This window comes from Jaculus jaculus, chromosome 7 (assembly GCF_020740685.1).
Source record: "Jaculus jaculus isolate mJacJac1 chromosome 7, mJacJac1.mat.Y.cur, whole genome shotgun sequence".
In the NCBI taxonomy this organism is placed as follows: domain Eukaryota; kingdom Metazoa; phylum Chordata; class Mammalia; order Rodentia; family Dipodidae; genus Jaculus; species Jaculus jaculus.
In genome coordinates, this window is record NC_059108.1 from 71733726 (window position 1) to 71750926 (window position 17201).

The 17201-nt window shown below is 41.8% G+C and overlaps 1 protein-coding gene and 1 non-coding gene across 2 annotated transcripts; one reads left to right on the forward strand and one right to left on the reverse strand.

Moving 5' to 3' along the window:
- The first annotated feature begins 10405 nt into the window (after positions 1-10405).
- On the forward strand, positions 10406-10613 carry LOC123462401. The gene has a single exon (XR_006638225.1). It is a non-coding gene; the product is annotated as a small nucleolar RNA U3 (small nucleolar RNA).
- Positions 10614-14514: 3901 nt separating this feature from the next.
- LOC101609484 (mast cell protease 4-like) lies at positions 14515-16959 on the reverse strand. Its single transcript, XM_045154934.1, has 5 exons — positions 16839-16959; positions 16314-16464; positions 15617-15752; positions 15166-15420; positions 14515-14815 (listed from the first exon to the last, which is right to left on the reverse strand). Exons 1-5 carry the CDS (start codon positions 16957-16959, stop codon positions 14651-14653), a joined length of 828 nt encoding a protein of 275 aa, XP_045010869.1. The 3' UTR covers positions 14515-14650.
- Positions 16960-17201: the final 242 nt, after the last annotated feature.

Below are 17201 nucleotides of genomic sequence, written 5' to 3' on the forward strand. Positions count from 1 at the left end.
AGCTCTAACAGTTTGCTGGTAGAGTCTTTAGGGTCCTTTATGTATAGATCATTTCATCTGAAAATAATGATAACTTAACCTCTTCCTTTCCAATTTGTATCCCTTTTATGTGTGTCTCTTGCCTTACTGCTATGGTTAAGACTTCCAGTACTATATTAAATAAAAGTGGGGACAGTGGACACCTTTGTCCTATTCCTGATTTTAGTGGAAAAGCTTCATGTTTTTCTCCGCTTAGTAATATGTTGGCCATAGACTTGTCATAAATAGCCTTTATTATGTTGAGATATGTTTCTTCTATTCTCAGTCTCTGTAGGAATTTTATCATGAAAGGATGTTGGGTTTTGTCAAATGCTTTTTCTGCATCCAATGAGATGATCATGTGATTTTTGTGCTTCAGTCTATTTATATAATGTAATAATTTGTCGATTTGCATATGCTGAACCATCCCTGCATCTCTGGAATAAAGCCTACTTGGTCAGGATGAAAGAAAAAAGATGTGGTACATTTACACAATCGAGTTCTATTCAGTGGTAAAGAAAAAATGAAATTATGAAATTTTTATGGAAATGGATGGATCTAGAAAGGATTATACTAAGTGAGGTAGCCCATGCCCAGAAAGCCAAACATCACATGTATTCTCTCAGATGTGGATCCTAGCTACAAACATATAGACTCGTGTGTGAGCTGGAACCAAAAATCAGTAACAGAGGGCCATAAGCTAGAGAAAGGCTATAAGGGAGGGAGGAGAGGGAAAGTCTTAAGGGTGTGGTACTGTATATATGTAAGTAGTAGAACAGATTACAGAGAGGGAAAAGGTCTAAGCATGGTCATGGGAAGAGATTGTGTAAAAGAAGGGTGGGGGTGGGAAAGGGTCAATCAAAATTGAAGATATTCTAATAATACATATGAAAATCTACTTTCTTGAATAATGGCACATATAGAAACCATAGACTGTTACTAGAAAATTTTCAGTACCAGGGATTGGATCCCTTCCAGTGAGTTGTTGGCCAGGGAGATCTCTGTTGCTTTCAAAACATTACAGGCTATTGTCAAGGCTCTTGGTTTCCCATGAGAAAGAGATGGTAAAACCCTATTGTTGAAGACTTTTCATGCCTGAGCTGTAAAGTCACTGAGAAATTAAGCTGGTGCTGAGCAGAAAACCTTCTCCTTGTTGCCATGACAACTGAAAGCTGGAAAAAGCTACACTGTATGCAGCCTTATGTGAGACAGAAGTCATTAGTGTTGAAAGCAGTGGACACTGGAAGCCTCATGTTTGGCCAGACAGTACAAATATCTGAATGAGTGCAACAGTGATATGTCTGCTTTGGGGGAAACCAATTGCTCTCTAATTGGACTGAAAGCCTGCTTTATGGGAGGGAATACATGCCTGGTATCTAATCAAAAGCCTATGGCTGGGGAGGTCATGAGCCCTAGGGGTATAAAGCCTGCTCTTGTCTGGATAAATGCATATATTATTCTCACCAAATTGCCCTGAAAGCACCACACTTAATGTTCATATTCATATATTAATTCTACTCTCACTTCTGGTTAGAGAAGCTTCTCTTTTCAGATGGTGATGACCACTGGGATGACCCAAAAGGCAACATAGTGCTGAGATGAAGGTATGGAGGAGTGACCCGCTCTGAGAAATCAAGCTGGTGCTGAGCAGAATACCTTCTCCCTGTAGCCCAGCCAACTGAAAGCTGAAAAAAGCTGCACTGTATGCAGTCCTGTGGGAGACAGAAGTCATCAGCAGTGAAAACCATGGACAATGGAAGCCTCAAGTTTGGCCAGATGGGCCAAATGACTGAACAAGTGCAATAGTGGCATGTCTGCTCCGGGGGAAACCAACTGCTCTCTAATTGGACTGAAGGCCCACTCTATGGGAGGGAATACATGCCTGGTATGAAAGCCTACAGCAGGGGAGGTCATGAGCCTTATGGATATAAAGCCTGCTCTTGTCTGGATAAATGCATATATTATTCTCAACAAATTGCCCTGAAAGCACTACACTTAATGTTCATATTCATATATAAATGCTGCTCTCACTTCTGGTTAGAGTAGCTTTTCTCAGATAGCAATGACCACTGGGATGACCCAAAATGCAACAGAGTGCTGAGAAGAAGAGATGGAGGAGTGTCCAGCACTGAAACATCTCACACCCTCCAAGGCTCAGTGTCCATTGCAGAAGAAGTGGCAGAAAGAATGAAAGAGCCAAAGGAAGGGTACCATTCCTTACATACAACTGTCCACACAGAAATTTGCCTCGATATCCATGATCTCTCTGTGCCTATATAATACCTATATAAGTAATACCTATATAAGACCCTCATAATAGAATGAAAAGATGATGAAATCAAAGTAAAAGGGAGAGAGGGAGGGGTTATGACAGAGAACACATAAAGGGGAAAGTGGGGGAGGGAGGGAAATACCATGGTTTATTGTCTGTAAGTATAGAAGTTGTCAATAATATTATATATATATAAATGATTAACTGCAGAGATATAGAAGAGATTCAGAGCATCTAGAGCCCACAGAAGCAGTTAGAAGCAGCTCCAGCAGCAGTGGAACCAGGTCTGTGTGGCCACAGCTGCATGGCTTGGCCTTTGCCACAGAATTTACCAGGTAAGGAGTTTCTCCATTCATACTTTCTTGCTCACAAACTCAAGAAACATGAAAGGTGGACAGCAGGGATCAAGTGAGTTGCTAATGAGGAAGAGGATTGCGAGGATCAATGGGAGAACACCATCAACAGCCTCCAATCCTCCACCACCAGTGCAAGCACCAGAAAGCACCAGAGACCTGGGGAAGGGAGCTCACCAACAAATTACCCAGCACAGGAGATCAAAGCAGTGACCCAGCCAGCCTACCTGAGCCCACAGTGCAGCAAACAGGGATCCATGCAGAAGCACAGCATAATTGAGACCCAAACCATCCCAAGAGGTAACTGGTATTACACCAGGTCAGTAAAAGCCAAATAAGCCTGGTATATAGTCTTGGATTAGAAGTGCTAATTGCACCTTCCATGTTAGGGTAAATTATATGTTAAATCAGATGGATTGTCAGATTTTCCATTCTTAAATAAGCTATATTTTGTGCTTGTTGTTTGTTGCTTCCTGATTTATAGTGCCTTTGTTTCCTCTTCTGTTGTTCATTAGGGAAGGGTCTCACTTGGTCACAAGCTGACTTGGAACCCTCAACAGACCAGAAATCTTAGCCTGCTAGCTGACAGGATGAAGGGTGTGGGGCAACACACATCCTAAGGAAGCATCTGGTTGTCATAATAACTACTCTTGCATAAGTACTCTGTGCTGTTTTTCATTGAATGTGTACCTTGTTTAGTTAAATTTTAGAATCTGCCTGTATTTTGTTTTATTTAGCCTACTTCAACACTCTCATAGCAGGCAAACCTCACACCTATGGTCTCTTTAGTTGTTATTCTGGTAGTCTTTAGAGCCATGACTAGCACCTTAAGCTCCTACCCTGAAGATATATAACAGCAGATTGATTGATACATCTAATAATACTGTAGATAATTAGAAAATCCAAGCCTTAAATTAATCCAAGATCCAAAAATTGCTACATTATAATACAAGAAAGACAAAAGAACCAAGACAATAAAAATCCAACAAAAAGTATTAATGCATCAGAAATTACCTCCTGAGAAAGGTTTCAAAAGAATGATTATAAATATGTTTAAAGAAATCAAAGAGTAAATCATAGGAATGAAAGAGGAAATCAAAGGAATCAAAGCAGACATAGGAAATCAAATTAATTAAATAAGAAGTTCAATATAAGACATAAATAAGGAAGTAGAAATAATAACGAAAAACCAGTCAGAAATATTAGCAATAAAGAACACAGTCAGTGAAATTAAAAAAAAAAAAACTCTGTAGAAAATATTGCTAGTAGAATGGATGAAGGAGAGGACAGAATATCCAAACTAGAAGAGCAGGTGGAAGATTTAATACAGTCCAACAATGAGGAAGACAAATTAATAGGAAAATATGAATGGGAATTTCAAGATATTTGGGACACTTTGAAAAGATCAAACATAAGAATTCAGCATATAGTAGAAAGAGAAGAATTTTACATAGTAGGTGCTTTCAACAAAATCATAGAAAACTTACCCAAAATTGGGAAAGAGATGCCAATGTAGATACAGGAAGCCTTTAGAACACCAGACAAATCCTGGAAAGAACCTCTCCTCGCCATATTATAATTAGAGTACTAAACATTCAAACCATGGAAAATATATTGAAAGAAGCTAGAGAAAAAAGTCAAGTCACATACAAGGGGAAGCCCATCAGGATCACAGCAGATTACTTAACACAAACTTTAAAAGCCAGAAGGGTTTGGAATGATGTTTTCCAAGTCCTGAAAGGTAACAGCTGCCAACCAAGATTACTTTATCTTGCTAAGCTATCCATTCAAGTAGATGGAGAAGCAAGAACATTCCACAATAAAAGGAAATATTGAAGACAGAACCATGTCCATATCTAAATAAATAAATAAATAAAGAAGAAAGAAAGAAAGAAAAGAAACAATGTGAAAAAAAAAAAAAGAAGGAAATACTTGACAGGATCCTCCATGCTGAAGAGAAGGAAAAGCACACATATAAGAAACCTGGAAAAAAACAAACCATACTCACATACTGGTTAATACAAGAGAGCAAAGGTAAAACTGGAAGAAATACAAAACAAGAAAAATGATAAAAATAAACACACATCTTTAAATAATAAATCTTAATATTAATGGCCTCAATGCCCCAACTAAAAGACATAAGTTTGCAGACTGGGTTAAAAAACAGGATCCTTCAATTTGTTGGCCCCAAGAAACTCACCTTTATACAAAGGATGGACATTATCTTAGGGTGAAAGGCTCAAAAATGGTGTTCAAGCAAATGGGCCTAGAAAATAAGCAGGGGTCACTATTCTAATATCTGACAGGGTAGACTGCAGTTCAACATTACTTAGCAAAGATAAGGAAGGATACTTTATATTGATTAAAGTCCCAGTTTAACAGGAGGATACTACAATCCTAAATATATGTACACCTAACATGGGGGCTCCAAAATTCATCAATCAAACACTAATAGAACTAAGGTCACAGATAACACCAAACACAGTTGTAGTAGGCTACAGGTAATCCTGGCAAAAAATAAGCAGAAATGCATCTGGATTAAATCAGGTCATAGAACAAATGGACCTAACAGATTCATACAGGACATTTCACCCAAATACTGCAGAATACACATTCTTTTCAGCAGCGCATGGAACATTCCCTAAAATAGACCATATATTGGGACACAAAGCAAACCTTAACAAATACAAGAAAATTGAAATAATTCCTTGCATTCTATCTGGTTATAATTGGATCAAACTACAAATCAATATCAAGGAAAGCTATTTTTATGGAAACTAAACAATACACTACTAAACGATGAATGGGTCAATGAAGAAATCAAGAAGGAAATCAAAAGATTCATGGAATCAAATGATAATGAAACACAACATTCCAACACCTTTGGGACACAATGAAAGTCGTTCTAAGAAGGAAATTTATAGCTTTAAGTGCCTATATTAAGAAATTAGAAAAGTTTCAAGTAAACAACTTAATGCTTCACTGTAAAGCCTTGGAAAAGGAAGAACAAGGCAAACCAAAAATCGGTAGATGGGAAGAAATAATAATGATGATGGCAGGAATTAATGAAATAGAAACAAAAAGAATCAAAGAATCAATGAAACAAAGATTTATTTCTTTGAAAGAATAAACAAGATTGAAAAACCTTTAGTAAATCTGACAAAAAGAAAGAGAGAAAAGACACAAATTAATAAAATTAGTGACGAGAAAGGTACCATCACAACAGATACCAGAGATATTCAAAAAATCACAGGGACATATTATAAGAACATACAGTCCACTAAGTTTGAAAATCTGAAAGAAATGGACGATTTCCTTGATTTACATGACCTACCTAAGTTAAATCGAGTACAGAGGTCCAAGCAGTTATCAAAAATCTCCAAACTAAAAAAAGTCCAGGCTCAGCCTTCCTATATGCTAACAACAAATGCACAGAGGATAAAATCAGAGAATCATTCCCATTCACAATTGGATGAAAAAAAAAAAAAAACAAAAACACAACTAAAGCACCTTGGAATAAACCTAACCAAGGAAGTAAAGGATCACTACCATGAAAACTTTAAAACACTCAAGCAAGAAATTGGAAAAGACACCAGGAAATGGAAAGACATCTCTTGTTTTTGGATCAGAAGAATCAATAATGTGAAAATGTCAATCTTTCCATAAGCAATCTACACATTTAATGCAATCTCCATCAAAATTCTAATAGCATTCTTCACAGAAATAGAAAAAAACAATCTTTAAATTCATTTGGAAGCACAAAAAACCTCAAATATGTAAAACAGACTTGAGCAACAAAAATAAGGCTGGTGGTATCACCATACCTAATTTTGACTGATATTACAAAGCCATAGTAACAAAAAACAGCATGGTACTGGCACAAAAACAGACACGTAGATCAACGGAACAGAATAGAGGACCAAGATTTAAGTCTGGGTAGCTATAGTCACCTGATATTCAACCAAAATGCCTAAAATACTCATTGGAGAAAAGATGGTTGTCTTCAACCAGTGGTACTGGGAAAACTGGATATGTATCTGTAGAAGGATGAAAATAGATCCTTATCTCTCTCCATGTACAAGAATTAAGTCCAACTGGATCAAAGTCTTTTTATCAGACCTGAAACTCTCAAACTGCTAGAGGAAAAAGTAGGGGAAACCCTTCAAGATATTGGTTGGCAAAGGCTTTCTGAATATAATCCCAGTTTCTCAGGAGATAAAACCACAGATAACCACTGGAACCTCATGAAATTACAAAGCAAAGGACACTGTGAATAGAGCAAAGAGGCAACCTACAGAATGGGAGAAAATATTTGCCAGCTCTACATCTGATAGAGGATTAATATTTAGGATACACAAAGTACTAAAAAAATTAAATTATAGGAAATCAAACAATCCATTTAAAAATGGGCTATGGAACTAAGTAGAGAGTTCTCACTGGAACAAATACAGATGGCATATAATCATCTAAGAAAATGTCTACATCCCTAGTTATCAGGGAACTGCAGATTAAAATTACATTAAGATTCCATCTCATTCCTGTCAGATTGGCTACCATTATGAAAAAAAAAAAAATGACCCTAAATGCTGGTGAGGATGCAGTAAAATAGGAACTCTTCTACACTGTTTGTGGGAATGTAATCTGGCTCATCCATTGTGGAAATCAGTGTGGAGTTTCCTGAGACAAAAATGGATCTACCATATGACCCAGCTATACCACTCCTAGGCATATATCCTAAGGACTCATCTCATTGCTTTAGAGATACTTACTCAACCAAGTTTATTGCTGCTGTATTCACAATAGCTAGGAAATGGAACCAGCCTAGATGTCCCTCAACTGATGAGTGGATAATGAATATGTGGTACATTTACACAATGGAGCTTTACTCAGTGGTAAAGAAAAAAATGTAGATATGAAATATGCAGGAAAATGGATGGATCTGGAAAGTATTATAATTAGTGTGGTAACCCAGGCCCAGAAAACCAAACATCACATGTTCTCTCTCATATGTGGAACCTTGCTATAAATGATTGGACTTCTATGTGAGCAAGAAGAAAACTCAGTAGCAGAGGCTGGTAAGCTAGAAAGGAGATATAAAGCTAGTAGAAAGGGAGGGAGAGGGGACTTAAAAGGATGGTACTTTATATATGTAAAGAGAAGAACAGATTAATGGGAGTGAAAAGGCCTAAGTGAGGTCAGGGGAAGAGATTGAGTAAATGAAAGGAGGAGGGAGGGCTAATCAAAATCTAAGAAGACATAAGTAAGTCATATGAAAAACTATTTTTTTGGACAACGGAACACTCAGGAGCCATAGATTGTTACTAGAAAATTTTCAGTGCAGGGATCGGATACCTTCCAGTGAGTTGTTGTCCAAGGAAGCCTCTGAGGCCCCCAAAACATTACAGGCCATTGCTGAGGCTCTTGGTTTCCCAACAGTAATACATGTTAAGACCCTATTCCTGAAGACTCCATATACTTGGGCTGCAAGGTCACTGAGAAATCCTGCCGGAGCTGAGCTGAAAACCTCCTCCATGTAGACCAGCTGACAGAAAGCTAGAAAAAGACATACTGCATGCAGTTCAATGGAAGAGAGAGAGAAATCACCAGTGAAGATATTCAACAGTTGGTACTGCAAGCCTTATATTTGCAGCCAGGCCAAATGAGCCAATGGGTGCAATAATGGCACATCTTTCATGGTGGAAACCAACTGCCCTCTAATTGGACTGGAGGCCTGCTCCATGGGAGGGAATATATCCCTGATACTGAAAACCTACAACAGGGGTAGTCATTAGTCCTAGGGGTGTAATGTCTGCTGGTGTCTGGCTAAATGTGTATACTATGCTCACCAAACTGCCCAGTAAGTACTTCTCTTAATGTTCATACCCATATATTAATGCTACTCTCACTTTTGGTTAGAGAAGCTCCTCTTTTCAGATAGCAGTGACCTTGGGATGACTCAGAAATCACCTTGGTGCTGAGAAGAAGTGACAGAGGAGTGTTCGGCACTGAAATATCTCTACCACACCTTCCAAGGCTCAGGAGCTCAGGATTCATTGTGGAAGAGGTGGCAGAAAGAATGTAAGAGCCAAAGGAAGGGTAGGACTCCTTACAACGTGCTCCTCCAGAATGTGGAAGTCATGTGCACTTAGGTCCAGTGGTGTGTTGGTGGTGCTGGCTCACCTGAGATGGCGGCTGCAGGAGGGGAAGTTTCTTTCTGTTATCGTGCTCTGTTGTTCTCACTTTGTGCTTTGTTTACACCAGACAGGTTCTTGGTTAGATTCCTGGAGCTGTGTCTTCGTGAAGTTCATTTGTGGAGACAGGTGACATGGTCTGTAAGGTGAGGTGGCTGAAGCTTGTGTTGGTTGGGGTCTGTGGTAGCTTCCAGGGGATGGTGTACTTTGTTGTCTGGGGCCAGTTGTGCTCCTGTGCGGACATCAGCTCATTTAGGGGAATGCAGTGGATGGGTTGACCAGGGTAAATTCCAGTGCCTGGGAGACAGTTGACAAGTCTGGAACTGCTATGACTACATTCACTGCCCAGGGACCATTGTAGCACCCATGGGATGGTAGTAGCATGTCTGGAGACTGTTGTGGTTGTGTTACCCAGGGACAGTTGTGTGCCTAGGAGATGGGTGTGGCATGTCTAGTGTTGGCTGCTGAGGGCAGATCCAGAGTGGTAGTCACGGGGCTTTCCTTCACAGTCGGAAGTCACTGGTGGTGCAGTTTCTGAAGGCCATTCACTGGATGAAGCACTAGGATTGTTCTGCAGGGTGCCTCCTTGTGTGCGCCTGGGACCGCAGTCCACTGATAGCTGCCTTAGTTGGCAGAGTCTGGTTGTGGAGGGAGTTAACCTGTCCATCATGGAGTTGGTATTGGCAATTTGGCTGTGTGGTAGAGCTGCTATGGTGTCTCTCATGGCTTGTGCTCCACCTTCTTACTTGGAAGTCTATTCTCAAGATTTCAGTCAGGCACACCACGTGAACAAAGCTACTGGGAACACTGGACGCCATGGTCACATGTGGTATGGAGTCCACATAGCTGTGATAAGGGCTAGCCAGCCAGGAGTAGCTTTATTTTTTCTTATTTATTTTTTAGACAGTCTCATGTAGCTCAGGCTAGCCTTACTCATGGTATGTAACAGAGGATGGCCTTGAATTCCTTAGTCTCCTTAGGGATTATAGGCATTTGGCATGATGCTTGGTGTAGGAATGTTTTTCTTTTCTTTTTAAAATAGTTATATTTATTTGTAAGCAGAGAGATAGAAGATAGACAGAGAGAATGGGCACATCAGGGTCTCCAGCCACACTGCAAATGGACTCTAGATGCATGTGTGACTTTGTGCATCTGGCTTTACATGGTTACTGGGGAATCAAACTCTGGTCCTTGGGCTTTGCAGGCAAGCACCTTAATGGCTGAGCTATCTCTCTAGCCCAAGAATACTTTTCTTTAGGAAACAATTTTGCAATGTGGGAATAGAAGTAATTAAGGTATTCAAGATATATTAAATGCATAACCATGACCCCAAGCTGCCATTTAGTATCTCTGTAGTGTAAAATAAAAAAGTGGGTGTACTGTAATCTTGGAACTCAGGAGAGGCAAGAGAATGGCGAGTGTCAGGCCAGCCTGGGCTTCCTACTTAACCTTGTCTCAAAAACAAAACACAGAACGAAACAACTCTCCCCAGCAACACAATCCAAAAGTTCTTTGTGTTTGAATAGAATGTCACAAAGTAGGATTCCTTCCTTCTGAAGAATGTTTCTAGAAAGACTGTACTTTCAGGGATCATTATACAGTTCATTTGTAGAGAAGTTTCTCTGACCCGGGAAACCACAAGGAGGCGTAGTGTTCTCTCCAGAGCGTGAAACCGGCTCCTGGTGTTGCTTTGCTTTGCTGCCACTGGCCACTTGCCACTGATGATTGTTCCTGCTCTCTTTCCGGGGAGCTTGAGGAAGAGAACCCCATCTGAGTGGACAAAAGAAAAAAAAATGAAAGCAGAAGAAAAAAATGGACAAAAAAGAACCCCCCCAAAAAAAGTAAAAAGAAAAAAAGGAAAAAAGTTTCTAGAGGTACTGAAAAACTTGCATTTGTAAAATAATTGATAAAAATCTTGGGCTGGAGAGATGGTTTAGCAGTTAAGGCACTTGCCTGCAAAGCCAAAGAACCCATGTTCAACTCCCCAGGACCCAAATAAGACAGATGCACAAGGTGGCACATGCATCTGGAGTTCATTTGCAGGGGCTGGATGCCCTGGTGTGCCCATTGTTACTCTCTCTCTAACTCTTAAAAAAAAAATCTTCCCCTGGGTTGTACAAGAGCAGTGAGACTGCTGTTAACATGTGGTACAAGACAGACTCAACCTCAGCTTGTTTCTTTCATACTTCACCACAGATTGGATTCTCCATTTTAATTTTTCTCTATTCTAAACATAAATCTTTAGTTTCTCAGTCATGTCACCTGTTTCCCCTTTTCCTTTTATTTGGATCTTTATTTTGCCTGGGACTTTATCCTTTCTTAGTGCCTCTTTTGCTTTGTTTCTCCTTTTGCAGCAGCAAGCTTAGCTGACTTCCTCTTGGACTCTTCCTTTGGCTGTGGTGACGTGCTTTAGGACAATTTCCAGTGGTGAGGCTGTTTCAGTGCCTGTGAGCCTTCATGAAGCTGGGCTTCCTGGTGTTGCAACTCCCACCACTTTTGCAAAGCCTTATCTGAGTGGTTTCTTCTGCTGACCTCATGATCCTGTGACTGGCCTCGTGCTCTCAGCGTCTGTTAGGTAGGCTCTATCTACCATATCTCTGAATGAATGCTGCACTAGTAATGATGTTCTTATCTTGTTTTTGGAGAAGTTGGGGCCCCAACTGCTCTTTCCACACCAGATATCCATGTGATACACCATGTGATGTGATGGAGTTTGGTGGCAGTGGTGGTCTTTCTGGAAGCAAATCAGGTGGGCTCAGCCTTGCTTTGGTTAGCCTCAACCTGCCCACTGGCCTGCAAAGCCAAAGGATCCACATTTGACTCCCCAGAACCCATGTAAGCCAGATGCACAAGGTGGCACATACATCTGGAGTTCATTTTCAGTGGCTGGAGGCTCTGGTATGCCTATTTTCTCTTTCTGTCTCAAACATATAAAAATAGTGTATAATTTTTAAGTCTTTTTAAAATTAATTAATTTATTTGAGAGAGAAAGAGGGAGAAAGGGTGGGGGAGAGAATGGGCACATCAGGGTCTCTAACCACTGCAAATGAACTCCAGATGCATGTGCCACCTTGTGCATCTGGCTTATGTGGGTCCTGGGGAATCAAACTGGGTCCTTAGACTTCACAGGTAAGTGCCTTAACTGCTCAGCCATCTCTCTGGCACTTTCTGGTTCTTTTTTGAGACAGTCTTCCTTGTAGGTTTTTTTTTTTTTTCTTTTTGCTACTGTGTGTGTCAAGTCTAGTGGCTGGCTCATGAGTTTCTAGATTCTTCTGGCTCCTCCTTTCATTGCTGCAGGCTTGTTGTGATCACAGACTCCTGCTCCATTTTGTGTTTGTGGGCTCTGGGGAATTGGACTTGGACTGGCAGGAGCAAGTGCCTTTAACTATTAAGCCATTTCCGTAGCCCCATATTTTACATTTTAAAACTATTATTTAGTCTGGGTTAGAGAGAATGCTCAGTTATTAAGTACATTTCCTGCCCAATCATGACAGCCTGAGGAGGCCTGAGTTCAAATTTACAGAACCCACTTAAACAACTGGGTGTGGCCAGTGGGGTGGGTAGCTGAGCTGAGAATCGCTGAGAAAAAGCTCTGCTATAGGTAAAAGACTTTGGCTTAACGACTTTGGCTCAAATGACAATGGGTGGAAGAGAGCTGGAGTGGGTCATTCACTCAGGCTGCCGTAGGTGAGCACACTGCACTGCAGATGAGCACATGAGGTGCCTAAAAGGCACATACACATTGCACACACACACACACACACACACACGCACGCAACAATCAAAACAAGACAACAATAACAAAAAACCCATGCTATTTAAGCCAGGTATGGGGGCTCGTGTCTGTCATCCCAGCACTAGGGAGAGTTGTGAAGTAGAGGTTGGACTAGGCCACATAGTGTGACCCTGTTTCAAAAACCAAACCAAATGCAAACTAAACAAAACAAGGCAAAAAAAAAAAATCCTATTATTTAGCCACATGTGTAAAAAAGAGTTAAGAAGAAAGAAAAAATTATCATTGTAATTGTGGTCTAATAGTTTTTTTTTTAAATTTTTTATTCCTGCATGTTTCTTTTGCAGAGTTAGAAAACAGTTTATAGTCAGCCTTGTGCTCTATGCTTCCTATGTTTTGCATCTCTACTGTCAGTGGAAGCCAGGCAGTGGGGAAAGTGAAGGGCTAAATAATTGAAAATAATTAATAATTTAAATAAAGTAGTAAGTTCTCAGTGTGAGGGTCAACAGCGTCAAGCCTCTCATCTTGGACCTCCTAAGGTTGCAGTGTGATCGTGTGGGGTCACTAATATGGGAATTTGGGATTTTTTGAGAGAGTTAGAGCCTTATCTTGGCCCTTGGGTGGGTGATAACTCAGGAGGTAAGGTCGTGGCAGATCAGTGGTCACATAAAGCTCACAGTCAGTGGCCTCTGAATTCTCATCTTTATGAATTTTGATGAATGAAAGCCATAGACCAGAGGTTATGTTGAAGAGATTTTATTATAGCTTAGGGGAAAGAGAAGTTACAGAGACAGAATTTAAGAGGAGAGCTTAGAGAAGGGAAAACACAAGACTCTTCCCCCCAAATGGGAATGTCTACCTAGAGACCCAGATTGGGGTCTGTTAATGGGGGGCTCCTGGACAGGGAGCAGAGTTGGTCAGTTTACTCCCGATGCTAGGTATCTGGGTGGCATCAGGCTCTCAGAGACTAATCCTTATTCTTTTCTCTTCTAGGAAAGGAAGAGATAAGAACAGAGGCACTTATTTATCTTTTTTTGTGATGTTTTAGGGTAAATCAGATTTAAAAAAATAAGATTATAAAAAACACAGATTCTTCTTTATAGGTCCAAGGATATTTTTTTGCCTTTAGCTACTTTTAGTTTACTTTTGGGGGCTTGTAACCCTTATGCTGCCTCACTGCTTTAATTGAATGTTCCACAATTACCTGACGTTCATGCTGTTTTCCTGGCTCTGACCCTAGTTCACACACTAGTGGCTTTTTGGATTTAGGGGATAGAAGGTCACTTGAAAGTTGACCTAACTTGGGTGTCATCTCAGGAAGATGACAGTTGAATTGAGTGGATTTGATGCAGTTTTGGGGTCAAGCTTATGCTGATGTTCTTAGGAATTATTTTCTGGGCTGAGTTGATCCTGTCCTGTATACAGCCCAGATAGGGCTGAACCTCTACTGTCATTATTGCTATAGCCATAGACACATCCCAAGGGCTTCTGAGGGTAGGCGTCCCTCTAGCTGCAAGTGCAATAGTGATGATGATGATGGCGCAGGTGTCCAGGAACAGCACTGTCAACAGCCAGGCCTGGCTTTCTCTGGTACAGAAATGAGAATTTGCTCTGGTGTGTGGATGGAAAGCATTGGCTAAGGTATGGAGTTTGTGGGAAGAGGAGATGAGAGAAATAGGAGGATAAAAAGAAGAAAGGACAGTGGAGGAAGGAGGAAGATAACTAATGCATGCCAGATGACCCTGGATGTGAAATCAAAGTATAGATCCATATATTTTGGTAATATTCGATAATTAGTAATAAAAAATAGCACATCATGTGCAGGTAGCTTAGTAGTCAAGATTATTAAACTGACAAGGGAATAGCTTAAAGCTATTTTTCATTAAGGCTAGGGTGTGAGTAAGGGAGCAAACCAGCTTGGGGAAGTGAGCAGAATGGAGTCACACATGCTGGAGGCCGAGGCTTTATTGAGATATTGGGGGAGAAAAACCACTAGAGGCTTCCTCGAGAGCCCCCTGGGAACATGCTAGGGATGGGCTCTGCGAAGCCAGGGGCTTCCAGAAGAACGTTGGCTTGAGGACTGTCAGGATGGTAAGGCTTCTTGGCTACCCTTCTTTATGACTTCGTTAATCCAGGGCACATATGGAGAGATGCGAGTGAAGACAGCAGGAGGCTTTGCATCTTCACGTCCATAGGACACGATACCATGGGCCACTCCAGCACATAGGAGGGGTCCCCCGGAGTCTCCCTGTAAGAGATAGCAGACCATGAACAAAGACTGTCCTCCCCTCACTCCTGTCTCCACATCTCATCCCCATGTATTCAGAGTGAAGTCAGGAGTCCTAAATTAGGAGCTTACTGCAGGTTTTCTCTCTCTGGCCTGAACCTCAAGATCATGTCTCCCTCAATCCTATTCTCTTCCCTTCTGGAGCCCCATGTGGCAGTCTGGATAGGAAGATGGAAACAAGAGGAGGATTCCAGTTCCCAGAGTGCTAGGAACCCAACGATGCATGACAGGCACTGTAGCAGGGAGTTGTTCATCCTCTACCCCCTGTCTCCCTTTGTGGGGAGGAAGGGTGTATGCAGGTATGTAGTCACCTTGTATGCAGATCTTGTCTTCCTAGGATTGCCCACACAGATTTGCAAATTGTTGTTATAATGCCAGTACTTTCCACAGGCCGTTTTATCCATGATTCTCAACTTCACCTCTCTCAGAGTGTCTGACACTGGCTCTGTTGCTCCAGTTCTCCCCCAGCCAGCTGCTCGACACATTCTCCCAGGTTGAATAAAGGTAGCTGGGTTTGGCAGAGGTACTGTGTCCACAGCAGTGGTCAACTTGACTTTCTTTTTAAGCTGTAGGAAGAGAAGAGGGATTGCATATCAGAGAAGGAGGGTGTCTTGGACAAGGCTCACCAGTTGGATAATGATGACATGGATCTGCGTGGGGGTGGATCCTGAGAAAATAGGTTGGATAAGAGAGAATAGGAAAGGCCAGGAGGAGAGTTAAAGGAGGGAAGGTTAAGAAGAGAAAAAAAGATAATAATGGTACCTTCAGTAACATGATGTCATTGATATTGGTAAAGAAGTGGTAGTCCGGGTGAACAATTTGCTCTATGACTTTCAGCTTCTGCTGTGTGGATTCCTTCTTTCTCACATTATGAGCTCCAAGAGTGACAGTAATTTCTCTGTTGAGAGGGACAAGAGGGGCAATAAAGAGTACTGGTCATGTGAGAAGGACCCGTTCTGAACAGAGGGCCATCAGGCTCTCTTCTTTACCAGTCAGAGATGCTGAGGGGATTTGGCTTTTACTCAGGTTAGAGTTCTCAAGGATCCTAGGGTGATACAGGTCTGACACAGCTGATTGTTTTCAGTACTGGTATTGAACCTAGATCCTCACACATGCAGGAAGGTTTGTGCTTGGCTGCAAAGACCTGTAGAAAGTACTGGGTTGTGACTGTAACTTCCAGCTCCGTGTGGGCAATCCCGGCTTGACTGTGGAGCTAATCCCTGGCCCAGAACTGAGAGTGCTGGTTGCACCAGGGCTGCTCTGTTAAAAGTCCTGGCTTCCAGAAATGGAGATGACAGATGAAGTGGCCCAAGTGAGGGCTGTATGTGCTACTCGTCCTCCCCGTACACCCAGCTGCCCATCTGCAGGTGAGCAGGGCAGAGAACCTCTTCCTAGGCTGCTTCTGCACTGTCTAACGCCATCTGTACATGTCCTCATCTGTACACGTGAAGCCACTTACCTTCCTTTACAATGCGCAGCAGTTATCACAAACTGTGGAGTTATGAGAAACCCCCCACAGCTGCCACTGTAGCCTCTGTCAGTGGTGATCTCCAGATGGGCCATGTAAGGGCGGGAGTGTGGCTTGGACTCAACACCATCAATAATCTCCTCTGCAATAAAGAATACCACATCTCCAGTCACAGACTTTTGGGGCTCCCCAGCAGAGCACTGCTCAGGTAGATCAGGATAAAGCTGAGGGACACACCAGAGCCTCACGCCACCTCTCATGCAGCTCAGTTTCTTCAAGCAAGCTGCATCTTTCCTATCCCATTCCTCCCTTTACTTCATATCATGGGACACCAGGAAAGCACCACAAATTGAATGGTTGTGTGTGAAATAATCCATTTTCTGATCCTTCTGACTCAAGACTCCTAAATCCCTGGAAACCTGGTATCAACTCCAGGAAAGAACACACGCCTGCAGGCCCAGATTTTCCCTGGAACAGTTGTAAAGGATCCCACAGCATCTTTACAGAGTCTCTTACCCAGGCTAACAGACTTGGGATAGGTTGTAAAATCCCAGAGGACAGAGTGGTCCAGGAATGGCTCACGAGATCCAGCTCCAGGAGACAAGAGGAGAACCAAGAGAATAAGCAAGGCTTGCATTTTCCTGGTGATGCTGCCACGGCATGCTTCTGGTGCTACCCAGTCCCTAGTCCTTCCTTTATAGTTTCAAAGCAGGGGAGAGGGAGGGCTGGAAGCCACCGCACTGGGTAGTCAAATGCTGTTTTCACTCTGGCTGCATTATCTTATTCAGAAATTCTCATGACTGTTCTCTGCTCTGCTGGTGTTGGATCTGTGGTTAGCTCCTAAGCCCTGGCTCCTAGGACAAAAATGCTCTTAATTTC